Source organism: Dunckerocampus dactyliophorus, chromosome 1 (genome assembly GCF_027744805.1).
Source record: "Dunckerocampus dactyliophorus isolate RoL2022-P2 chromosome 1, RoL_Ddac_1.1, whole genome shotgun sequence".
NCBI lineage: Eukaryota > Metazoa > Chordata > Actinopteri > Syngnathiformes > Syngnathidae > Dunckerocampus > Dunckerocampus dactyliophorus.
The window spans coordinates 37,926,744-37,952,043 of NC_072819.1; the positions used below are offsets into that span (position 1 = coordinate 37,926,744).

General features: G+C 40.5%; 3 protein-coding genes across 9 annotated transcripts in view; 1 reads left to right on the forward strand and 2 right to left on the reverse strand.

Moving 5' to 3' along the window:
* The window catches only part of ift122 (intraflagellar transport 122 homolog (Chlamydomonas)), a 26,076-nt gene extending 17,517 nt beyond the window's left edge, over positions 1-8,559 (reverse strand). For 2 of the 5 annotated variants that reach the window (XM_054773558.1, XM_054773576.1), the window contains exons 1-14: positions 8,225-8,558; positions 7,640-7,706; positions 7,484-7,568; positions 7,323-7,401; positions 7,164-7,240; positions 7,001-7,067; positions 6,748-6,894; positions 3,777-3,852; positions 2,732-2,923; positions 2,201-2,339; positions 1,684-1,886; positions 850-987; positions 509-673; positions 142-339 (exon numbers count right to left, since the gene is read on the reverse strand). In XM_054773558.1, the coding sequence (XP_054629533.1) occupies positions 142-339; positions 509-673; positions 850-987; positions 1,684-1,886; positions 2,201-2,339; positions 2,732-2,923; positions 3,777-3,852; positions 6,748-6,894; positions 7,001-7,067; positions 7,164-7,240; positions 7,323-7,401; positions 7,484-7,568; positions 7,640-7,706; positions 8,225-8,268 (1,677 nt within the window). In that variant the 5' untranslated portion in view covers positions 8,269-8,558. Of the gene's footprint in view, positions 1-141; positions 340-508; positions 674-849; positions 988-1,683; positions 1,887-2,200; positions 2,340-2,731; positions 2,924-3,776; positions 3,853-6,747; positions 6,895-7,000; positions 7,068-7,163; positions 7,241-7,322; positions 7,402-7,483; positions 7,569-7,639; positions 7,707-8,224 lie in introns of those variants that run through there. The other 3 variants (XM_054773548.1, XM_054773567.1, XM_054773584.1) reach the window with 3 other exon arrangements.
* mbd4 (methyl-CpG binding domain protein 4) lies at positions 8,247-14,157 on the forward strand. The gene is made up of 8 exons (XM_054773596.1): positions 8,247-8,751; positions 8,854-9,143; positions 9,229-9,893; positions 9,981-10,046; positions 12,782-12,916; positions 13,002-13,151; positions 13,235-13,338; positions 13,480-14,157. Exons 2-8 carry the CDS (start codon positions 9,031-9,033, stop codon positions 13,552-13,554), a joined length of 1,308 nt encoding a protein of 435 aa, XP_054629571.1. The 5' UTR covers positions 8,247-8,751; positions 8,854-9,030; the 3' UTR covers positions 13,555-14,157.
* The window catches only part of LOC129179842 (protein disulfide isomerase Creld1), a 20,911-nt gene continuing 6,047 nt past the window's right edge, over positions 10,437-25,300 (reverse strand). The window contains exons 10-12 of one of the 3 annotated variants that reach the window (XR_008570065.1): positions 21,285-21,425; positions 18,420-21,205; positions 10,438-18,284 (exon numbers count right to left, since the gene is read on the reverse strand). Coding sequence is in view for 2 of the 3 variants with exons in the window: in XM_054773622.1 (XP_054629597.1) it covers positions 20,985-21,205; positions 21,285-21,425 (362 nt within the window). In the remaining variant the exon portion in view is untranslated. Of the gene's footprint in view, positions 21,206-21,284; positions 21,426-25,300 lie in introns of all 3 variants that reach the window. The other 2 variants (XM_054773622.1, XM_054773609.1) reach the window with 2 other exon arrangements.

Sequence of the window (25,300 nt, forward strand, 5' to 3'; positions counted from 1 at the left end):
TACTACAATCGGCCCACACAAGTATGGTTTTGGCTTTGGAGATATTGTAGATTACAACAGTATTTAAATATACAGCAAGCATTAGTAACTGTTTGCTGTATCAATGGTAAGCGTTCATTGCTACCACACTGACATACCCACCTGAGGTACCTCCACAGCAGACATGGAATAGACGTGGAGACAGAAGATTTTGGAGCCATTGAAGCCGACCATGAAACCTTGCATCTTCTGCTGGTGTACAGGGAAGTTACTAGCCTTGATGTTAAGGTAGCCGTTGCCAGAGAAGCACAGCATGACCTCACACTGAGTATTCCAGGCTACACTGTTAGCATTAGGCTCCTGCAGGAAAAGCAAGAAAATTAGCAACACGGCTGTGGAAAATGAGTAGGTTCGGATGTAAATTATCACAAGTACCTGCATGTTTCTGTTCTATTCATTAATTCCAGAGAAAACAATGTAAAAAGCTGTCAGCCAGCCATTCCCTTACAGCAAATTTCTACTTGCTGACCTGAAAAAGCAGTTCTTTGCTGTTAATGTCGTAGACCAGAAGGGTATTGTGCTCGTCCACCACAGCCAGTTTTTTTCGCGAGGCACTCATATCCAGACATCTCACAGATGTTGACAACTTCAGCAGTGTAATGGGAAATGGGTTGTCTACAAAAATCTTTAAGATCTACAAAAGAACACAATGGTAGTTTGAGCAAAGCATCAGTGCATCAATGCATGCTAGATTGGTACTGTGGGAATGCATGACTACAGCTATACATGTTTGATGTTGGTGTTACATGAATGTATTTCGTATTCCTATTTTAACTGATTACTGGATCTACTACATCTCAGACTACTCACAGCTCCGTTTTTTAACCCCACCAGGAGGCCTTCTCTGCCTGGTGGTCCACCGATCACTTTGATGTAGCGAATTAGAGACTCCATCACCCATTCTTTCTCTTTGACACTGGAGAAGGACAGACACTGAAGTCTCTTCTCCTGCAAAACAGAACAGTGTGAAGTGCTTAAATTGCTATCGTGTCACAGTGTGTAAATCACCTGCCTTATTTGCTTTAAGAATCGTTTTTATGGCATTCAGCAACACTTAACAAATCTTAACAGACTGTTCTTTTTTTACAGCAAGTAGTACAAGCAGGATGCTGTAAAGATGAACAAAAGATTTGCTTTGACACAGAGGCCCACATCCCATATGAACACAGCCCATTCTGACTGTCTAAAAGCTGTCTGAAGGATGAAACACAAGCCTGCCTATTTGAGGAAGATCTGAAAGATCTCTGTCACACACAGGCAGATTTAAAAGGAAATAACCTGTGTGTTATGGCAGCTCCTCCTCCCTACTAGTGTCTGTCAAACACAGAGGGACAAGAAACAGAGGCATACACTGGAGCAGCACCATATGGTCCGTTTCCTTCAGTGAAATGACTTACTTTATCTAGTTTAAGAGCGTTGAGGAGTAGAGAGACATGGCCTGCAGAACATTTGAGAAACACACAATTCAATGTTTTTTTCCTCTCCCTAGGCTCATACTGAATGGCTGGACACTGACTCCCACTCTGCATCCAACAGCCACCATCTACCAAATGCTCAAGAAGCCTCTTGAACATGTGCTTGCAATAAAGGTGGTTAAGTTACAATGTTAGTTTTCCATTATAAAAGGAATCTTGTCTTACTAACCTGGCAAAGGACGATGTGATTGGAGCAGACCACTAGCAAGTTGCAATCAAATTTCTTGCAAATCTTCTCTTTGATGCGGTAGCGCATGTCGGAGGAGTCTTCTGAGAAAAGCTCATAGATTATTATCTTCTCTGGCAGCTGGATGGCAAGACGGTTTTTGTAGATGGCGATTTTCTTCACCAGCTCACCACACTTAATCCTCACTGAAGGAGGAGGACACAACAGAGTGAGAGAGTGGATGTTTGGAGGTCATGTTTTGTAGTTGTAGTACACTGTTGAGTAAATCCAATCTGGTGCCATGCTGCTTTTCGCAGAGGTAAATATTACATGCACCACTGCAATGTTCCTTATACAAAAAATATATTGCACTGGCATTACATAAGCAGGACACAATTTTTTTTTATATATATCTATTTTTTTATGAATCACACACATTTTATAGTTTTGTTCACAAAACATTTAAAACCTCTATACATAAACTGTTCAGTCATATTTGGTTGCTGCAGCAAAAGCACACCTTTTCCTTCAGTGATGAGGTGCTGGACAATGACATCAGTCATGTTGTCTCTGTAGGCATAGCGATCCTTGTAGAGGCCATGAACTGTACTGAAGTTGAGCTGGTAGCAGGCGATTGTCCCATCTTGGCAGCCCATCACCTATAGAAGTGAAAACAATGTAGCAGTGCATCTTATTAACACCTCTAAGAAAAGACTGTGAGAGTGGGAAAATGTTCCTGTGGTTGGAACATCCACAAAGAAGAATTGAAACCTTCAGCAACCAATTTTCTCTTGCATGCCTCATCACTTACAGTTAAATATAGTGGAAGGAAAACTGTAAAGGTGTTAGTATGAAATAAAAATGACTTGTGTGTAAGAGTGTACTTTAAGAGGTGCTGTTGTGTCAGATTATGAAAATGTTGTCACTCTGATTATCACGCTTTTTAACCTGCCTCATTTTTTATCCTCAAAAGCGCATTTTATTATTTATATTAAACATTTAAAATGCAGACATGCTAATCGATGTACAAACTCATAAGCAGCAACCTCACCACAAAGTTGGAGTCAGGCTTGACACGGCACGTGCACACCCTGGAATTCTGCTCTCCAATGACACCCAGTCGCACACCATCTTTGGTGTAGAGGGAGGCCTGTTTGTCAGCGCCACCCATGACTATGTACTCGCCCTTAGAAAAGTAACTGACGCAACACGGGTCATAACTGAGACTCCTGTCCTTTCCAATCTGAGAAAGACAAAAAGAGACAGGAATGAGATTTGAAAACGCATCCTTCTTATTTACTGCACAGGCCACCAGCCAACATTTCCCACTGTCTGAGCAGGAACCATTCAAAGTCAACACCACATCCATCCATACTTTTAAGAGTTGGCTAAAAAAAAAAAGATAGTGTGTCTTTATTTGAAGATTGCTTCTGTCTTAGTATTCAAAGTCCATGTGCACAACTTCGTATTAATTACACACCTCTACACATCTGTTTCTTCTCTCTGTGGAAGAAACAGCCTGACAAGCCACAGATGATTCTCATTCTTTGCACACAATTCCTGGCTTTGTAATTGAAGCTGAATGTTCAGTGGAAAAAAAATAAATAAGTAGGCCAATAACAGTATATAAGCCTGTGGCATAAAGACAGAGTAATGAACAGTGCATATTTGTGCACAATTATGGCGTTGCCCACGGGACCTTTAAGAGGAAGGACAAACAGCAAGGGGCCATTAAATCATAGCAGGGTCAGGACCAATACAATGTAGGTGCTGTAATACTAAATAATAAAACCCAGACCATTAGATTTGAAATAAGAAATGCAGACCTTAACCAACTGTGCACTTTGGACAACATGACAGATTAATTATGTACAGCAAGTTATAGCACATTCAGGAGGCTCGTAGTTATCTAAAATACCATTCATCCCAGTCTGTCTGTTCCCATTCAAACTAATGAGACCCTGTAATTTTAGTCAAGGTGCAATTTGTTTCCATCTGATCACACAACATGGTTGACACGCTATTGAGGGAGCCTACACAGTACAGTTCTGTATCAATATGCAGATGTGGATTTGAAAGTTACTTGGGATGGTCACCTGCTTTCCACTGAGTTGATAGAAGGAAAGCTTCTGACCCCAGTCGGCAACGGCCAGAATGTCATGTTGCTCATCCCTTGGAAAATACAAGACAAAAATTCTTCAGGCTTTAATATACTAGAAATACTATACAGTACTGAGTAAATACAGTAGTATACTACGCTCACTGAGAAGGGCGTTGATTATGCGGATGCTGAACATCGATATTAATTCATTTTAATTAGTCACATACAGACCCACTGACCCATCTAGACTACTAAACACGTGTGATGGAAAATAATTCTCTACCCTGAAGCACCTATAAAATCCTTGTCAATGTTACGTGAATCTACAATCAACAAAAACATAAACAAAACACATGTTTTTGCTCCCATTTTTCATGTCCTGAACTCAAAGACCTAAAACTTTTTCCATGTACACAAAAGGCCTATCTCTCTCTCAAATATTGTTCACAAATCTGTGTTAGTGAGCATTTATCATTCATGACTCGTAATCTATCCACCTCACAGGTGTGGCATATCAAGATGCTGATGGGACAGCATGATTATTGCACAGGTGTGCCTTAGGTCGGCCACTCGTGAAAACATGCAGTTTAACTGTACTGGGTGCTGTTCGGAGGCGTCTGAAAATCAGTCAGTTTCATCACATACACAATAATGGAGAGGTGACAGTGTGCAGGGATACGGCGGGAGACAAATACAACGCCGAGCAATTTGTGAGGTGTCAGTTTTTCGAGGAGACATTTTTATGATGCAAATGTATTTCATCTTTGAACGCATATTGTTTTCAGAAGCCAAACTCTTTACTTAAATGACCAAGCAACTAAGCAGAACTATGTTCCTCATCACGGAAATCGGACCAGAACTAGACTCACGGGACCAATTGGGGGATAAGTCACTGCTGATGTACTACACTGCTGATGGGGCTGTCATACAAATTCATGTCAAAAAAACTTTAATACTGTATTTGTATTTTAGTGCATTTAGCCATTTTTATGCATGCAAATGCTTAATTTGGGCAAACAATATGTACAATTTGCTTAAATATGAATATTAGTATATCGTAATCAATCACACAACACTGATCATTTATTAATTAATTTATGCTTGAAAAACTGCAATAGAGTGAGGGAGCAATGTTCGAACTGCGATGTAGCGACGGATGCCTGTATACAGTATTTGACGCAAATGGTGCTCACACCAGATACTGACTGTTTTTAGGACCCCCCCCCCCCGTCCACATTTTGAAGTGGTCTTTTATTGTGCCCAACCTAAGGCACACCTATGTCTCACCAGCATCTTGGTATGCCACACCTGTGAGGTGGGTAAATTATAAACGATTAATGCTTACTAACACAGATTTAGACAGATCTGTAAACATGATTTGAGAGAGATCGCCCTTTTGTGTACACAGAAAAACTTTTAGATATTTAAGAGTTCAGCTCATGTAAAATGGGAGCAAAAACCAAAGTGTTGTGTTAATATGCGAGTGTAATATAAAAGACAATGTCCAATATTTAAACAACTGTCACATATTATCATTGCTTCTCATCACTAGTATCTTAATTGTCCATTACTTTTAAAAGTTCCTGCAGTCCTGTGGTGGATGGCTACACCCCCCAAAAAACTATGCACTCTGTTCTATGGTTACCTGCTGCCCCCTACTGGCCCTACATAAAACTGCAGCCTCAAATAATATTCTGAAAGGCGGGGTACACCTGTACACCAGTCAATCACAGGACACATATAGACAAACAACCATATTCACATCTATGGACAATTTCGAGCATCCTAACTATGGATGGGTATGGTTTCCATTTGATCCGATACCGATGAAACAGCGCCGGTGCCCGAACTGGTTCTTTAAAAAAGGGAAAATGTAAATGTATTGTATTTTTGCAATGTAATGTATTTTTATTTTTACGGAATCTTGTGACATGAAAGTTGCACGGAATAGTAATTCAAATACTTCAACAATATAAATACATTTATGGATTAGATTTTATATAGTGCTTTTCAAGGTACACAAAGCGCTTCACCGTGAAGTGAACCCATTACTCATTCACTCTTCAGTCACACACTGGCGGTGGTAATTTACATCTGAAGCCACAGCTGCCCTAGGGTAGACTGACGAAAACGTGGCTGCCAATTCGCACCTACTCCATCTCCGACCACCACCAAACATTCATTCATATTCATACACCAGTGTGGGTAGCCCTAGAGGCAAGGTGGGTGAAGTGCCTGGGTGGAGGGAGCAATGATCCAACTGCCAACCATCCGGTTTCTGGACAACTTGCTCTACCTCCTGTGCCACTGCCACCCGATTTTAACTAATTAATAGATGCACGAATATGAAATAAGATCCACAACAAATTATTACAGAAAAAGATCAGCAAAACCAGCATCAATTTAAGAATGTGCAAAAAAAAATGTCTTGCTTGTGTTTCTGCTTGTGATGTTCAGAACTCCGGTGTTTGTGAATGCACCTTGCTCACCATGACTGATTGGTTGGTTGATAATGATAAAGTGTTGTGTTGCTGTTGTGAGGAGCGCTACAGAAAAAAGCGTGTGCGGTGTTGCAACTGAACACTAGTGTTGCCGTATTAAGGTCGGCAATAAAGTTTAAAAAGAGTCAGACTGTGTTCTTCTGTCAAGACAAGATGTTACTTACAAAATATCACCTTCAAGCACTTGTTGCAAGTTGCTGAGTCTGCAATAATTTAGCACCCAAATGAGTCACAGACAGCCACTTACTTTTTCAGTCTGGTTACTACCGTTAACGTCGACACCGGTGACAGTATGGAACAGAGTTTTGGTACCCAACCCTATTCCCAATCTGCATATTTTTGAAATGTAGAAAGAAATCTGAGTACCGTGAGAAAACCCATGCAAGTACGGGGAGAACATCCAAACATCACAGTCATGTGGGTGTAAATATATTTTCATCAAATCCAATAAATGGTGATACTAACTTGGAGGGGTTCCAAGCTATGGACCAGATTGGACTGGAGGAGTTGCCTGAACGGTCGATCTTGACTTTCTCCTCGCCATTCTTGTTGCGAATGCTCACCACTCCATTCATCATACCAAGGGCAAGGTACTGCCCATCATTTGTCCACCTGTTTTTTGTGTGTGTTTTTTTTTTTTTTACATGAAATGGTGAAACCCTTTAATGTAAATTGTGTCTCATTGAAGAATTAAACAATTGAGGCAGAGTTGACTCACCCACAACATGTTATTTTGCTGCTCACTTTGTGCTTATTCACTGACTTTTGCTCTGGTGACCACAGACCTACAACAGTAACAAGTATTCTGATGTGCCGATCTCTCAAATCCATAATATGTAATTAAAAAGCTCAGTGCATATGTAAACTTAAGAGGTACTTACCAAAGTCACCGGAGGAACAGGATGCAAGTTGGTGAGTCACTGGGTTGTAGGCAACACATTGGATAGAGTCATAGTGTCTACACATAACAAAAACAGTGAACATGATTAAAAAAAAAATTCTACAACAGGGGCTAATGTGTGGTCAAACTTCATACTTACGTGTACTTTAAAATACCCTCCAATTTAGATGTCCAAATGATAATGCTTTTGTCTGCAGAGCCAGAGGCAAATCTTTTACCTGCAGTACATGTAGTTAGAAATACAATTGCAGTGGCTAAACATACAAAAAAACTATACAGAAAAAGAGCATTTTTGGTTACCATCCTTGGCATAGGCTACACAGTAGACTACATCTTTATGTCCTTTTAAAGGCTGAATAATAGTTCCATCTGAGGTATCATAGACCTACAAAAAACATGATTTGGTGTTAAGAAAGAATTGAGATGAATTTCTTAAATAAGTAAAACAATTCCTACCAGGACATGAAGGCCTGCTGCAACAATTAGCTGGCTGCCATCTGGTTTGAATGCAAGGTCATAAACACTGCAAGAAATAAATGTAATTACAACTTCAGCTAAAAATAAATAATTGGGTTGGTGTGGGCCCCAACACCCAAGAGTCAAACAGAAATATAATTTCAATGGTTACTTTACAAACCTTACAATTCAGAGAGCAGGGGAATGTTAGGGTTCAATTAAAATCTATCATGTTTATTTAAGCAAAATACATGTTATTTTAGATGAGTCCATTCACTGCATCCTTAAATGGGAACCCTGCTAGCTTAACAATTTAGCATTGCTGAGTCGTCTTGTTGTGTCGCAAACATAACATAATGTTAGAAACAAGTATTGTGTATTTATGTAGGATGGTCTAGAAGCAACTATGGTGTTCCATTGTCTGTGTCGTTTGCAAGCAAAATCGCCAGTTGTATATGCTGTGGGGTAAATGTGAGCTAGCTGGCTAACACTGGTTGACATAGCAACCACAGTTGCTAATCGCGTATCGTAGCATCCCACTACATCGCCTAGCGCTAGTGTAAACGCAAACGTATACTTGCTTACCAGTGTTGACGTGTTGTTTCTTTCCATACAAGAACGGCTCTCATTTCTTGACAGGTTAAAATTATATGTTTTTTAATCAACAGGTTGTTTTGCCTGATCAGGTTCTCATCTTGGTGCCTCTTGTCATAGCTCGCTGTGACCGCGCAGACTCGGATTGGACTTCCTGCTTGCGACGTTAAAGCTAACTTTGCTAGCAGTGAGATGTTAAGCGGGCTAATAGTTCGTCGACCAAAATCAAAGGATTCAACACTGCAGTTGGTTGTTTAAGTAGAATGTGTCGCTGCCTTGAGTTGTATTTTTTGTAAAGTAATGTTTGTCATGTCAATTTGCTGCATTCTACTGTAGACTTCCCGCCCCCATGCGTTGATAGCGACGTATGACAGTTAAGCGCCATTTCCTGCTTAGGAGTGCGCATGTGTAGACAGCACTACGTTTTCCGGTTTATGAAACCAATACGAAAACACGCACGCATGAGTCTTCACCATTTGACCGAAACACTTGAAATACTGAGGCTGACAAGTGAGGAGGTACTTTCTATACATTATGTGAAATTATTACCAACGATCTTGCTGTAAACAATGCTGTGATCGTATACATGCATGGTTATAATTGTTTGAATTCTATTTCAGACAGAAGTATTTGAATGGCTGCTGATGTAAACATGAGAGACCAGTTGAACCATATCCACACACCTCACCCTGGACAGGCGTAATCGCCATTTCACAGTTCACAAGCTGCTTTATAGCCTTTTGTTTCCAAATGTATCCCATCAATCGTGATATTCTGATTGACACCACTCCAAACAGATGGATACAAGTGAGTCCTGCCACGCGTCTAAAATACCTCCCGGTTGGATCAGAGAGGTCAGGCAGCGACAAACAGGCAAGACAACAGGCAGGCTGGATGTTTATGTCATGAGGTAATCATATCTAGCCACTCAAAACTTTTTGTGTAACTTTGCAACTAACTTAACTAATCAGTGCCTAAATGTTTGTTTTTAAAAGCCCCCAAGGCCAGAGATTCCGATCACGAGCTTCTCTGAAGGCATTTCTTGTGAAAAACGGTGAAGACATCGATATCAATCCCTTTGATTTCACAACAACCAAAAGCGATGTCACCTCTGTGCATTTTCTTCCCTTTCGAGAGGAACAGAGAAGAAAGAAAAAATACACAACAGGTGGACAGAAGGAAACAACACACATACTGGATCCACTTCCAGATACATTTCAAGGAGCAACCTCCTCCCACAGAAGCATGTGTGCGGAGCTTGTTGATGGTGACACTGTGAAGGAAGGTCCTACAGAAGCACGACATGAGTGCAATGACACAAATGACAAGAGTCTGCAGACAGACTGGAGCCAAGCTGAACCTGCGCCGGTGCATGACGATGTCACACTGCAGAAGAAGCCTTTGAGGGTGGGGTTGCTGAGAGCGAAGCTTCTCAGACTGGATCCTCTTGGGGCGCCACAAGAAGTAGAGACATTTAAACCATCTCTGACTGTTGAGCCTCCCACTGCAGATGAAGATGGGGCAGGTGAAGATGAAGTGCAGATTGATACAGTTGATAACGGACTCAATCCTGAACCGGAGGGTGACAGTTATCAAGTGGTGGAAGAGAAGGTGTCACTATCTGCTGAAAACTGCACACCAGTGCAAAATTCCAGGAATAGTAATGACACATGTTCGCAGAATTTTTAAATACAATTGTTCTGTGCTGCTTTTTATAATATGTTGCTTTTTTTCTCTTTCTGTCCAGAGTCCAAAAGTTTAGAAGACAAACGGAAAACAAGCCCTTATTTCAGCAGGAAACCTTTTGCAGAAGGTAAAGTTAATTCTTGTTCTAAGTAGAGCTTCAAAATGCAAAAAGAAAAATGGGAGTGAGCCCAAAAAAAATAGGAGTAAACAATTTATTGCAAACAAGCATCAAAGTGAAATAGGCTGTTCAGCTGATCAAAAGTTTAAGACCACAGCCTTTAAAAGCCAAAATCTTGGCAAAAATGTGGATTCAATGTCATTTTCTGTCAGTTAGTCACACTGTCGGGATCTCTTGATGACCAAGGCAAAAAAATGTTCTCTCTTTGAACACGGTCGAATTGTTGAGCTGCATAAGCAAGGCATCTCACAGAGCACCATTGCTGCTGAGGTTGGACACAGTAAGACAGTCATAGTAGTAGTAGTAGTAGTAGTACTTTATTAATCCCACAGCAGGGAAATTCATCTGTTACAGCAGCAAGCAAGATACACAAGTATGTACACACATTTTGAGCTTCTTAAAAGTTCTGAGGGTTATAAACAAAAAAGTCAAGTGGAAGACCCACAAAAATGCCACAGGCCCTGAGACAGAGCATCCGATTGGCTGTCTGTCAAGACACGGGACGAGCCTCGGCCCAAATGAAGGTTGTTACTGGTGCCGAGTGCAGTCCAATAACCATCACGCAACATCTGTGAGAGAAGGGTTTTAAGAACAAAAAACATCTTCAAAGGCTTTGTCTTCTTCAACACCACAAAATTGCTAGTTTTTAATTTGCACGAGAGCACCAAACATGGGACATTGAAAGATGAAAGGAAGTTTTATTCTCTGATGAGAAAAAATGTAACCTTGACGGTCCTGAGGGCTTCCAACACTACTGGCATGACAAGGAGATCCCACCTAAGATGTTTTCCACACAACACAATGGAGGGGGCCATCATGATCTGGGGTGCTTTTTCCTTTGGTGGAACAATGGAGCTTCAGGGGCGTCAAATGGTAGATGGCTATGTGGAGATTAGGCCTGTCACGATAACAAATTTGTCTGGACAAAAATTGTTCTACAAATTATTGCTGTTAAACGATATTATTGTCAACATTATTTTGAGACCATATTTTCTTGAACGTAATGATAATATATGGCATAATAATGTGAGTACACCGTATCAAAAGCAATAAACAAATTTCTCAAAGAGTATTTAACATTGTAATTGGAATGTCAAGAGCTTTTAAATAAAATACATTAAACAACATAATAAAGTAAACAAAAAAAACAAATCAAAATAAAATGGACTGTTATTCTCTTTTACCAAAAATGGCGCTTAAACAAAAATCACAAACAAAAACATTAAAAAACAGACTCTGTCTCTGTTAAGAAAAAATAACACTTCAATAAAAACCAAACACAAAAATAAAAACAATAAATAAAATTGAGTATCAAGTCTGTAAACGGAATTGTAATTCAATGCAATTGAAGTGTTCTTCAATGCATTTTTAGGCCCTGTCCACACGGAATCGATCCTGGCATTTTTATTTTGGCAGTTTGAAAAAACTTCGCTGCCACACTGTGCCGGATTAGTAAATAGTTGCATCCAGACAGGAACGGATCACTGGGTGAAGACGATGTAATACACTGGGCACACCTACATGTGGCACTGTAAACAGACGCAGACGGAACCAAAAGACGCACCAAACTATAGAAGAAGAATGAAGGTATGCACATACTCTAAGTCCGTCATCTTTCGGCTTCCAAGGCTCACTCTGTTCACACTGCAGGTTAATTCTGATTTTTTTGCTCATACAGTATGTGACCTGTATCTGGTTATTTTTCATGTCCGTGTGAACAGCACAATTCAGATTTTTTCCAATGCGACTTAGGCCTCATTCATATGCGGATATAAATCCGATATGTATGCGATGCGACTGCAGTATGAACGGTCAGGTCGCATATATCTGAGCTATACGTCATCGAAAGACGTGTAATACCGTGCTTACCGAGACTTTGACAAAGGTACTCACCGATGTAGGCAGAAGCTGCTCTTGTCATCCTAAAATTATTTTTTAAAAGTCCTCTGAACAGACGTCACTCCACAAACTGCCTTACCCACAATTCGTGCCCTTTTTTTTCTTAATCTGCTGCGCAGGATCATTTGGTTGAGAAGATATTGACTCCCGTTGCACAAAATCTTTGAAATTGCCACAACAGCATACACACTGCCGTAATATTTAGTTCCGTAAACATAAGGAAATGCGTGTGATGTCGTGCTTTTGCGCATGCATGTCACTTCCTGGACGCTTTTCGTTCACATTGCGGCAGTGGTCTTGACACAGCATGTAAACACTGTGGAACACATGCACAACAATGGGCAGGCGACAGCGCCCAGTGATACGACGGGAGAGAAAGTAACGCCGAGCAATTGTGAGGTCTGATTGTTTTCGAGGAGGTATTTCGGTGATGCAAATGTAGTACTATTTTGAGCGCATATTGTTTTGAGAAGCCAAACTCTTTACTTAAGCGGCCCCAGGAACTAACCGGAACGGCCTTCCTCATCACCGAAATCCAGCCAGAACTATGCTCATGGGACGAAGTGGGGGGTCAGTCACTGTTGAAGCACGACACTGCTGATGGGGATGTCATACAACATCATGTCAAAAAAGCCGAACTATCCCTTTAATGGCAATACGTTGCTCACTCCAAAAAAATGTGTGGCACTTTCATTTCTTCTTTTTGCATTTTGAAGCTCTATGTCGAACCTCCTTAAAACCAACAGTGCAAACTGTCATTTCTGATCAGGAGCATATGTGTGCAGGTCTCAGTCCTCCTCGCAGGAAGGCCTTCAAGAAGTGGACCCCTCCTCGTTCTCCTTTCAACCTTGTACAGGAAACCCTCTTCCATGACCCATGGAAGCTACTGGTGGCCACCATTTTTCTGAACAAGACTAGTGGTAAGGTTCAACACAAAACACACACACACACACACTGCACATACACAATACACTGAGTCTCGTTATTTGCTGTAAAATACTCCAGGTAAAATGGCCATTCCTGTTCTTTGGCAATTCTTTGAGCGTTACCCATCTGCAGAGGTAGCCCGGCAGGCCGACTGGAAGGCCATGTCTGAACTCCTGAAGCCACTTGGTCTGTTTGAGGTGCGGGCCAAAATAATCATCAGGTTCTCAGGTGAATGACCACTATTGTGTTATTCTGAGTCACATTAACTCAACACACCTTAAATGTATTATCTTATGCGGTCTCACTTGCAGATGAATATCTAACCAAACAATGGCGATACCCCATTGAGTTGCATGGCATTGGGAAGTACGGCAATGATTCCTACAGGATCTTCTGTGTGGAAGAATGGAGACAGGCTAGTTTTAAGTTTTTTACTTTTACTTAAAATGTGTTTCATGTGGAGAGGGACAAATCTGTGGGTTTTAAATTGACTCATTACAAACATTTTACCAGAAAGTTGGGGTATCAACTTTGTTGTTGCTGTCTTTTGTTAAAGGTGACCCCTGAAGATCACAAGTTGAACAAATATCATGCCTGGCTTTGGGAGAACCATGAGACACTTGGAATTTGAAGACTGCATGAAGAGGTTTTGCGGACTTTCGCTGCTTATTGTGTATTACACTGAGGTTTTAGCCTGACTTTAACATTATCTCATGAATGTAAAATGTAATAAAACAAATTCTTACAGTGTCTTCATTATCTTAAGATGCTTGAACTTTTGCAGATTCATTCATTTATAGAGGAAAGTTTGTGTTCAGTGCAGAAGAGCACATCTAATTTGGCGCCATGTGAGGGCCAGTGTACTGTGTGTTTTACACTGGCCCTTTCCAGTATATTGCAATACTCAGAGTAACTTTTAGTTTGTTAAGAAGTTTAAGAGCAATGTACAACATCGAGAAGGGACTTTAAATTGTTTTAGAGACAAAATATACGGTGGGGGAAACAAGTATTTGATTCACTTACAAAGATATTAACCGTCAGAGCTTTTATAGTAGGTTATTGGACTAGAGAGAGACAGAATGTTAAAATAAGAAGAAGTAACAATAAACTATGACTAGACTATGAATTAATTTGTATTTGATTGAGGGAAATACTACAGTGGTACCTCGGTTAACGTCCGACCCGGTTAGGGCGTTTTTCGGTTAACAATCAAACTTTTTTGGTTGAAATCTCGCAGTATGGCAGTATGGTAACAGTATGGCAACGCACTGGTAAAACTTCGATTGATCGTATAGCCACCAAAATCAACTGCTAAAGGTAATAACTACTCAGATTTATACGCTTTTGTGTCATTTATCAAGCTAGTAAGATGTATTTTAGCTTCGAGACGGACGAAAAATTGGCTGTGTGGCAGCCTGCAAACATTGTTTACGTACGGAATTTAAAGTCTATCTTTGTCTAATTATTTTCCTACGGTAAACCATTATTTTTTTTTTATCTCAGGATAAGGTTAAGGCAGGAAGAAAGCAGAAATTTTGTCACATGTCTTCTACCTTTGCGTGAATCATGTGTGGTATCAGAATTAATGTAACTTGGTAGTTGTGGTAGCTTTTAAAAAAGCTGTTTTTTGGTACAAAAAGACATTAGATAAGTGCAAATACTCAAAGCCTACTGTAAAAAACTGCATAGAAATAATTTTATCATTGATTGCTAGGCTAGGCACCAAAAAAAGGCCTAGTTGTTACAGGAAGGTGTAACTAGAAAATTCTTGCAAAACCACCCATCAAAGTTCATACTTTAACTTTTGGTTACATTTCGAGAACTTTTCAAAGCAAAGCCGTTCAAGTAGTGGCACATATATCAGGTCAAAAAAAGGTGCCAAGTAAAAGTACTTACGAGTGGAAGGTTCTTGGGAAGTGCTTTTTAAGTTGTGTTTCCTCATCCTCGCTTCCTTCACTGGCACTCCTGATGTTTTTGATGATTTTTCACTAATTCTGCGTTCGTATACCAGCACAATCACAAAGCTGTGGCGCGTAAGGTGGTCTCACCAAGATGGCGGCGATCGAAAAAATCTGGCTTCAAATTTTGGCGCGTGAAAACAATAGGTTGCTCGATCCAGTCTTTTTTTTAGATCAGTGGTCCCGAGTCAAGCATAGCATACGTCACCACCTCGCCAGCGTGCTTCCGCAACATCACTGCCACCAGTGGTTTGTTGTTTTTAAATTTTGTATATTAAACAGCACCGTATATGTTTATTGGTTCTAGAATATTAATATTTAGTTTGATATGTTTTTTACATTTTTGTAAATTGTGGTTGCAGCAGAATAATGTGTTTATTTTGGATTATTTTGTTAAGTGATGTTTTTTTGTGTCCAACACACAATACATGCATTTTCTGCATGTAAAAACTATAATTATTTTCTATAAAATGTGTTTCGTGTTAACATTTTTGGATGTCTGCAATGGATTCATTGGATTTATATTATTTTCTATGGGAAAATTTGCTTTGGTTTGAGTCTGGCCTTCTGGAACGGATTCATGACGTTAACCAAGGCACCACTGTATTTGATAAACTAGCAAACATTCTTATACAGACCGGTTATGTGCCTATGAAGGACACAAATGAGCCCTAGTCAGTGTCCCTTTAAAAAGTATTCCTAAACTCGTGTATAAAAGACACCTGTCACAGAAAGGGTGTCTTCCATTCAAACCTCTCCACCACAAGGGGCAAGCCCAAATAGCTTGTCAACCTCAGGGACACGTTTGTAAACCTGCACAAGACTGGAATGTGCTACAAGACCGTCCATAAGAAGCTTGTTGATGACGAGATCACTATTGGCACATCCACCCAGCCATCTATTTTCTATGCCACTTATCCTCACTAGGGTTGCAGGGGTATGCTGGAACCTATCCCAGCTGACTTCAAGCGAGAGGCGGGGTACACTGGTCGCCAGAATCGCAGGACACATATAGACAAACAACCATTCACTCTCACATTCATACCTATGGACAATTTAGAGTTGCCAATTAACCTAACATGCATGTTTTTGGACACTATTAGCGCAATAATTCAGAAATGGGGGACCCAACAACACCAACCTGACTGTCAAACACAGAGATGGAATCATTCTGCTCAGGGGCTGTTGCTTTGATACAGAAAGACTTCATTGCATTGAGGGGCGGATGAATGGGGCCCTGTACTGTATCATTTAGGGTGAAAACCTCCTGTCTGCACCTAGAACACTGAACATGCATGACATTGACCAAAATCATGCTGTCAGGGCACAAAGATGTGTCTCAAAAAGAAGCACGTTATGATGCTGCAGTGGCCCAGTCTCTGGACTTTGATAAAAATCTGTGGAGGGAGCTAACAGGGAAAGCATCACAATTTGGAGTGAACCAAAATTCCTCCTTAGATACACTCCTGGTCAAAATCTTAAGACCAGTTGAAAAATTGCTAGAATTTGAATTTTGCACATTTGGATCTTAATGAGGTTTTAGGTAGAGCTACAATATGTAAAAACAAGAAGGGGGAGTGAGACAAAAAGCTATAATAAATTAAAATAATTTATTGAAAACAACAATTAAACTGAAATAGGCTGTTCATCAGCTGATCAAAAGATTAAGACCACAGGCTATAAAAGCAAAAATCTGCTCAAAATGTTAAATTTTCTGTCAGGCATTCACACTGTCATGCCCTCCCGATGGCTAAAGCTAAGAAGCTTTCTCCTTTTGAACATGGTTGGATTGTCTCGCAGCGTGCCATTGCTGCTAAGGTTGGGCACAGTAAATCAGTCATTCAAAATTTTTTTGAAAGATCCTGAGCATTATGGAACAAAAACATCAAGTTGTAGACCCAGAAAAAATCACACCTGCGCTGAGCCGGAGGATCCAATTGGCTGTCCATCAAGACACAGGGTGTTCTTCCACCCAAATTAAGGCCCTTACTGGTGCAGCCTGCAGCGCAATAACCATCAGACGGCATCTGCAGGAAAAGGGTTTAAAAAACAAATTCAAAGACCTTTTGTCTCGCTCCCCCTTCTTGCTTTTGCATATTGTAGCTCTACTTAAAACCTCATTAAGATCCAAATGTGCAAAATGCAAATTCTAGCATTTTTTCAACTGGTCTTAAGATTTTTATCAGGAGTGTATGTGCAACCCTGGTGGTGAGCAACTACAAGAAAAGTTTGACCATGTGCTTGCCAACAAGGGTTTCTCCACAAAGTACGAAGTAACGTTCTACTTGGGGATCAAATAATTATTTCTCTCATAATACAAATGAATGTATAACCGTTCATTTTTTGTTAGTTTACATTCTGTATCTTTTATGATGAACCTACCATAAAAATTCTGGACTGTTTCCATCCATCCATTTTCTATACCGGTTCATCCTCATTAGGGTCGCGGGGGCATGCTGGAGCCTATCCCAGCTGACTTCGGGCGACAGGCAGGGTACACCCCGGACTGGTCGCCAGGCAATGGCAGGGCACATATAGACGAACAACCATTCACACTCACATTCATACCTATGGACAATTTAGAGCCGCCAATTAAGCTAAGCTAATTAACCTCACCTGCATGTTTTTGGAATGTGGGAGGAAGCCGGAGTACCCGGAGAAAACCCATACGCACACGGGGAGAACATGCAAACTCCACACAGAAATGCCCAAGGGAGTATCGAACCCAGGTCTTCCCGATTTCCAGGCTGTTTCTGTGTTGGCCAACGTGCTAACCACTAGACCACCGTGCGGCCTAGACTGTCTCTATCTTTGTAAAAGGGTAAACCTAATATATAATATATAAATACATATTTCCCCAACTGTAAAAGAAACAAGCAGAAGTATTTAGATCACTTGTCAGGGTTAGCGGTGATGACTTAACACACTAGCATTGTTGAAACCTGGTTTCCATGGTTACGGTTGCCATTGCAAAAGGAGTACTTGAGCGGAGGCATGCCATAGTTTAATGTGTAACTAGAAGCAACACTCATTTGGCTATATTTACATTACAAATAGATTTATTGTTAATGTACATTAAGTGGGAAATGCCTTTGTGTATTGTTTTGCTTTGCTAAGTTGCTTCCTACAAAGATTGGACTTTTAGGCAGGAAACCAGAGGGAAGAGTCTGAGCGACACAATGAAACTCCGTAAGAAAACAGCTTTTAATATAATTCTCTTATATTGTTTATAGTGAAGATGTCAGATACAAATCTGCTCACTTTCGGCTCCGTTACAACAGCTGCCATTTCCAAAGCTGCCACACCAGTATGCTATCCTTCTCGTACATGCTCCATCCAGCAGAGCTGCAGTCAGGCTGTCACCCCCATCACATTTCCTCTTATCTCAGACGCCTCTGGCCACCTGTGCACAAGCAATCAGGTCAGCAGGCCAAGTTGACTGATGGTGTGCTTTCGACTTAAAAACTAAAAGTAAATCATTTCTATAGGTTATTCCAAGGCTGAACCCTTTGTGCCCACAGCTGGTCAGTAAACGCACCGTCAGTCTGGAGACTCCAGTTGCTCATCACCACAACCAACAGAGGACACTGATCATGCAGAAGAGAGAGTATAACAGGTTGGCACACTCTGGCAAAAGACTGATTTATTTGTAGTGCTAACTTCTTCGTTGATGTGACAGGTATCATCAAGTATGGCAAAAACCCTTCTATGGAACCAGTGTGGAGAAAGAGGAGTACAGGTAACGATTAGTCTTTGCTTCACGTTTTCTGACCCTGACTGAGGATGATTGCGCCACATGCTGTCGATATGTTGCAGGAGGAACTTGCGTGAGCAGCTCAAGAGACAGATAGACGAGAAAAGTGTCCCACTGAAGCTGCAGCTGGCCAGCAGGGTGAAAGAGGCACAGTATCTGCGTGAGGTGGACCACCTGGCCCTGTTGACAGAAAGACACCAAACGCTCCAACACAGGAAAATAATGTCATCCTACAGAGATGAGAACAAGCGGGTACTCATATTCTCATTGCCGTCACAAGGGTGTCTTAAAATAGGGTTAAAACACTGGCAAGTGGTGGTGAGTGAGGTCTCATCTGTGCTGGTATTTCTGTAGCTAATGGAGAAGAGGTGGAGGGACAAAGCACTAACACACTCCCAGGAGGTCCTGCTAGAGAGGAAGATGCTGCGCCTCAACCCCATCAACTGGAGTGGAACGCTAAAATAGGTCGGAACACAGCCTCCACAGATGTCTCACACTCCAGCACCGCAAAAATATGCAGCAGATTCTAGACCATCTTTTGAATGCTTAAAAATAATCTGACCATATGACTATCACTCAAACTTACAGTACTTACTACCAATCACAAAAAAATATTCCACACGATGTATTTATGTAACAATAAAAGGACAATTGACAATACAGTTGAACATTAAGTATTTTAAAAAAATACTATGCAAAGCAGGGCCGCACAGTTGCCTATACCATGTTGGCCATGCAGTCAGGAGAGCAGGAAGATTTGGGTTCGAATCTCTATTGCGCATTTGTGTGTTGAGTTTGCATGTTCTCCCCGTGCGTGCGTGGGTGGGTTTTCTCCAGGTAGTCAAGTTTCCTCCCCCATTTCAAAAACATGCATGTTAGGTTAAGTGGCGACTTGTCCATAGATATGTGTTACATGCCGTTTGCGTGCGCCCCGGCCTCTTGTATGCAATCTTTAATTGTTTGCAGGTCTGCATTGGCCAGTCAGGGGCGCAGCCGGAAGATCAAGGAGTGGACCCTGACGTCGCTCTCTCTCTCTCTCACTCCTCCAAAGCACACCAGCTCACCACAGCTCCGACCACTGCGTCCTCGCCACACCCCACCGGCTGAACCATTCCAAGCGCCCTTACTTCATCGGTGGACTCAGGCCTAGTTGGCCTGTTGAATTTCTGTTCAATTAATGGACTGACGCTAAACCACATTTCTTTAGTTAGTAAATAAAATCACGCCAAATCACCCATCCTGTCCGTCCTTTTATGTTACGTGTCCTTCTCTCCCTACTACGGGGCCGTAACAGTATCAATGTGAGTATGAATGGTTGTCTATATGTGCCCTGCAATTGGCTGGCGACCTCGCCTCTCGCCTGAAGTCAGCTGGGATAGGCTCCAGCGTACCCGGGACCCTAGTGAGGATAAGCGGCATAGAAGATGGATGGATGCTGTAGGCAAAGCAACTCTCACCTTGAGATGACTATGACACTACAAAAGTTAAGTCAGATAAACAGGTGAAAAAAGCTTTTTTTTTTAAAATTGACGCTACAATATGCCCTGAAATGACATTGATATTATAAATTAACAACAGTAGACACAGAGGATATCACAACAGAATGGAAATAAAAACTTATATAAAAACAAATAAATTAAAGACCACCCAAATGGCTCACACCATCATAATTGGAGCTAGTATTTTACCAATAGCCAAATTCCCTTGAACACTTACTAGCAGTGGCGTGATTCTGTATGTGTTATATGTATGTCATCCATGCCAAAGACAATTAATTAATACATATCATGTAGTTTCTTTCATGTCAGTGTCATGCATTGTTACTAAAAAGAACAATTAAAAGACTAACGTCAATTTGAGGTCAAACATAAACCATACAATAAAAGTTATCAGTGGTTTATGGTACATGCTTCCCAGAGTTGTGATGAGCTTCACTGGTATTCCGTACTTCGCAGCATTGAGATCGGAAAAAACAATGGACATGATAGTGTGGTCAGAGGAAAAATAACATGTTGAGGATCAGTTATTGTATATAGTAGATGATTTGAACAATCAGTAGTGGTCTTTGCAAAACCCTTCCACCCAACAAATGTCGAGGTACTGAATTCAGTTCTATTCCTTTAAAAGTCAGTGCAGTGTAGCTTCATTCCTCCTCACGTTCCTCAGTGCCATCGCCTTCAGGTTCAGACGTTCTCCATCAGTGAATATAAATGTTCTAAAGACCTTTCCAGTGACTGCCCAACACGCTTGAATCCCACTAGGATTCATTCACGGCTACATATACGTATCAGCTGAGTTGTCATTAGTTCAAACTTACATGCAGCAACTCCAGGCTCTTCGTCAAACAGACTACCGACCCTTCAGGAATCCGTCTAACATGTAGTCCCCCTTCTCAGTCAGCCAGTAGCCTGCCATAGCAGCCACGCCGCCAATAAAAATGGCAGTGAAAACCATGTCCCCCTTGGCAGCCAGTGTCGCCAGGGCACAGATCACGACACCAAAGAACATCTGTTGCAGAACAAGTACTTCGTCGTCTGTCATGTCGTCAAACAGTCCCTTCTCTGGACCAGCTAAAAAGGAAAGGTTGAAAACGTCAAAACTTAGCTGACTATAGAATGTGTTTGCATAACATTATTTAAGACTACTTACCAGGAGGTTTATTCTCAACACAAATGCTATCTCTTCTGATGAAGCCGTCAGCACAGTCACAGTGGAAGGAGCCTACTTCATTGATGCATGCCTCATTGAGTCCTGGGCATGCTATTGCACGTTCACTACATTCATCCACGTCTGTCAGCGGAAACAAAACAGTTGGTCATTTAATAAACTTTTTGTTTTTTTAAAATAATCCATTACGAAAAAGATCTTAACCATAGTAAAAGGTAAACACTGAAAATATTTTAATTAAGGGTGTCACAAGATCTTGTGAGATTGAAATGTGGCAAAATTTCTTTCGCGATAAATAAATAATTTAATCTCACAATAAATGAAAATGAACTCGATAATTTTGCCGGCCTCTGTTTTCGTCTCTCGCCTCCAAACTGGCAGGAAGAGCTCACTGTGTGCATTGGTTCACTACTTAGACCAGGAGTAGGGAACCTCTGGCTCGAGAGCCAGATAGGGCTCTTTTGATGACTGTATCTGGCTCTCAGACATTTCTTAACATTTCTTTATTTTACTTTTTTTAAAAATGACATTTAAAAGTAAAACATTACAGAAATCACAGTGTTAAAAATTATGTACAAAATTGATTATTTCCTTATGCATTTTAATCCATCCATTCATTTTCTACCACAATGCGGGTGGTCAGAGCCAATGGCAGCTGGCCTTACGATATTTTCCGGGTCAGACACCAAATCTCAATCGTTACTGGATAATGCGGTAGCCTACACGGATGGGTCACACTATACATTAGTTTAGTTTGGCTGCCATCATTCATTTCAATGGGTTTAATAAAAAAAAAAAAAAAGTTATTAGCTGCTAAAGGGTTTATACATTTTTTTTGGGACACCCTGTACAAATGCAACAGCACAAAATGGTGTGCGTAGATCCCTCCATCATTCAATCCCAGTCATTTTTCAGAAGACAACCCCTTCAGTACCGGCCATTTTAAACGATTTTGACTGATCTTTTAAGGCACACAGAATATTGTGTTCTATGGCTATATAAACATGGAACCTACCAAAGCAAAGATTACAACCCCTGGCAAAAATTATGGAATGACCAGTCTTGGATGTTCATTCAGGTGTTTAATTTTGTAGAAAAAGAGCAGATTACAGACATGTAATCTTTAAGAAATACTAAAAGAAATTCAGACCAAAAAATTGGTAGTCAGTAACAGTTACTTTTTTAGACCAAGCAGGGGGAAAAACTATGTAATCACTAAATTCTGAGGAAAACAACATGGAATCATGGAAAACAAACAAACAAAAGTACACTTCAACACACCACTAGTACTTCATTGTACCACCTCTGGCTTTTATAATAGCTTGCGGTCTCTGATAGGAATGAACTTAAATAAGTGACAAACAGTACTCTTGTACTCAATATGGCTCCATCTTTCTCTGACTGCTGTTGCCAGATCAGCTTTGCAGACTGGAGCCTTCTCATGGACCATTTTCTTCAACTTCTACCACAGATTTTCAATTGGGTTGAGATCTGCACTATTTGCAGGCCATGACCTTGACCTTATGTGGATGTTTTTTTGCTCTATGGCAAGATGCATTATCATCTTGAAAAATGATTTCATCATCCCCAAACATCCTTTCAACTCATGGGAAGTGTCCAAAATGTCAACATAAACATGTGAATTTATTGATAATGTAATGATAGCCATCTCCCCAGTGCCTTTACCTGACATGCAGCCCCATATCATCAATGACTGCGGAAATTTGCATGTTGCATTTTCAAATTTGCATGCATCACCTTGCCCAATTCAGATTTGCGATTCATCACCGAATAGGACTTTCATCCAGTCATCCACAGTCCACCATTGCTTTTCCTTAGCTCACTGTAACCTAGTTCTTTTCCCGTTTAGGTGTTAATGACGGCTTTGGTTTAGCTTTTGTTTATGTAAATCCCATTTCCTTTAGGTGCTTTCTTACAGTTCGATCACAGACATTGACTCCTGTTTTCTCCCATTTGTTTTGCTATGCATTTTGTGTTTTCAAGACATTTTGCTTTAAGTTTTCTGTCTTGATGCTTTGATGTCTTCCTTGATCTACCCGTATGCTTGCATTTAAGAGCCTTCCCGGGTTGGTTGCACTTGGCTCAGATTTTAGACACCGCTGACTGTGAACCAACATCTTTTGCAACATTGCGTGATGATTTACCTTCTTTAACAAGTTTGATAATCCTCTCCTTTGTCTCAAGTGACATCTCTCGTGTTGGAGCCATGATTCATGTCAGTCCACTTGGTGCCACAGCTCTCCAAGTTGTGATCACTCCTTTTTAACTGCAGACTAACACGCAGATCTTAGTTTATGCAGGTGTTAGTTTTGGAAATAAAAATTTACACGGTGATTCCATCCTTTTTTCCTCAGAATTGAGGAATCATCATTTTTTCCCTCTGCTTGGCCTAAAAACTGTTACCAACTACCACATTTTTTTCTTAATTTATTTTACTGTTTCTTAAAACCAGAAAGTTGTAATTTGAAATGACTTTCGTTTTGTGTCATGTCTGTGATCTGCTTTTTTTCTACAAAATTAAACAACTGAATGAACATCCTACAAGGCTGGTGATTCCATAATATTTGCCAGGGGTTGTAGACTCCCGTCTTTCATCAGAAAAAAAAAGTTTGTTTCTACCTTTTTCCGTTCTTTAGTAATCAGCAGTAGAACATAGGTAAGTTTCAGGAAAATATCAGTTCCCGACTAGAAAAGGGAGAAAAACAGCTTTTTGTGAAAAGATACATTTCAAGCATAACTTTCACAGGAATATTTTTTGCTTTGTGACAGCTCAAATGTATAAAACAACTATACCAACATAAACAGCACAAAAAATTGGTTGTTTTACAGCAAAATAACTATTTATTTACAAATATAACACTATGAACTATTTACAATTTTCACATTTGGAACTGAACTATGCGCGTGCATGCGTTAAAATTTCCCTACAATGCGTAACCTTCTGCACACTACACTCCTCCACGCTCTCTCACTTCCTCCCTCCGGTCATGTGTGATTCTTGCATTCACATAATTCCTAACAAGCTCTTATCAAATACACTTCTGCCACCTTGTGGCCGTTTTTATGGCTTAAAAGTGCTCTGAAGTGAAATGCATTAGTGGAGTCTCTTTTTGCCTCTCGTGTAAAAAAACTTAAGACAAATAAATAAATTGTTGGGATCGGGCATTTGGGTTTATAAAAATTAAAAGTGGAAGTCAGGAAGTGCTTCTTGCCAGAAGCAACTGCTGTGCGCACCTCCGATTGTACATAAGTATTGCCGTGCAGTGCCAGTCTCCAAGCAGCGTAAACCCTCTGCAGCTCGACACACTCCTCCATCGCCTGCCAACACCTTGCCTTCCTGGTGAAACCAAGACCGTGTGGCTCGCCAAACACGCATGTGTGTCCAAAGTGTGGTGCAGGGGCCATCTGTGGAACGTGGCTAATTTTCTATGCCGCTTAATCCTCACTAGGGTCATGGCGGTAAGCTGGAGCCTATCCTAGCTGACTTTGTGCAAGAGGCAGGGCACAACAATAATAAATAAACATTATAATAAACATTTAAACACACTTGCATTGTTTTGTGAAGCCGTTAAATAAATAAGTACCTTTCTTAAAAGTAATGTGAAAATCTTGTTTCATGAGTTGGGTGTCTCGTGACACCCCTACTAATAACTAATATGATAGGCAGTACAAACTGCCTGTGAGAAAGTACGTCACAAACCAAATTTTGCAACTTTACAGAGTGAAAGATGACATATTTTTTAAAAAAGCATTATGATGATATATTATTATTATTATTATTATATACTATCATAACAGTGGTTTATTTGGTCTTAAAAAATGTTGACAATAATATTGATTAGCATCAATTTGTGGAACAATAAACACTTCAAAAGTTACACTGTTTTGGTTAAATAAAAAAAGTTGACCAGTCATATTTTTTTATTGTAATTTTCTTCAAATTAATGTTAAACTCTCGTCTCGTCTTTTTCTCTGGA

Excerpts from the sequence above, each read along its gene's own strand:
- mbd4 (XM_054773596.1), top strand. The coding sequence starts at position 9,031 with ATGGATACAAGTGAGTCCTGCCACGCGTCTAAAATACCTCCCGGTTGG. Across the intron at positions 9,144-9,228 it reads CTGGATGTTTATGTCATGAG|CCCCCAAGGCCAGAGATTCC; the intron begins GTAATCATATCT and ends TGTTTTTAAAAG. Across the intron at positions 12,917-13,001 it reads TTTTCTGAACAAGACTAGTG|GTAAAATGGCCATTCCTGTT; the intron begins GTAAGGTTCAAC and ends AAAATACTCCAG.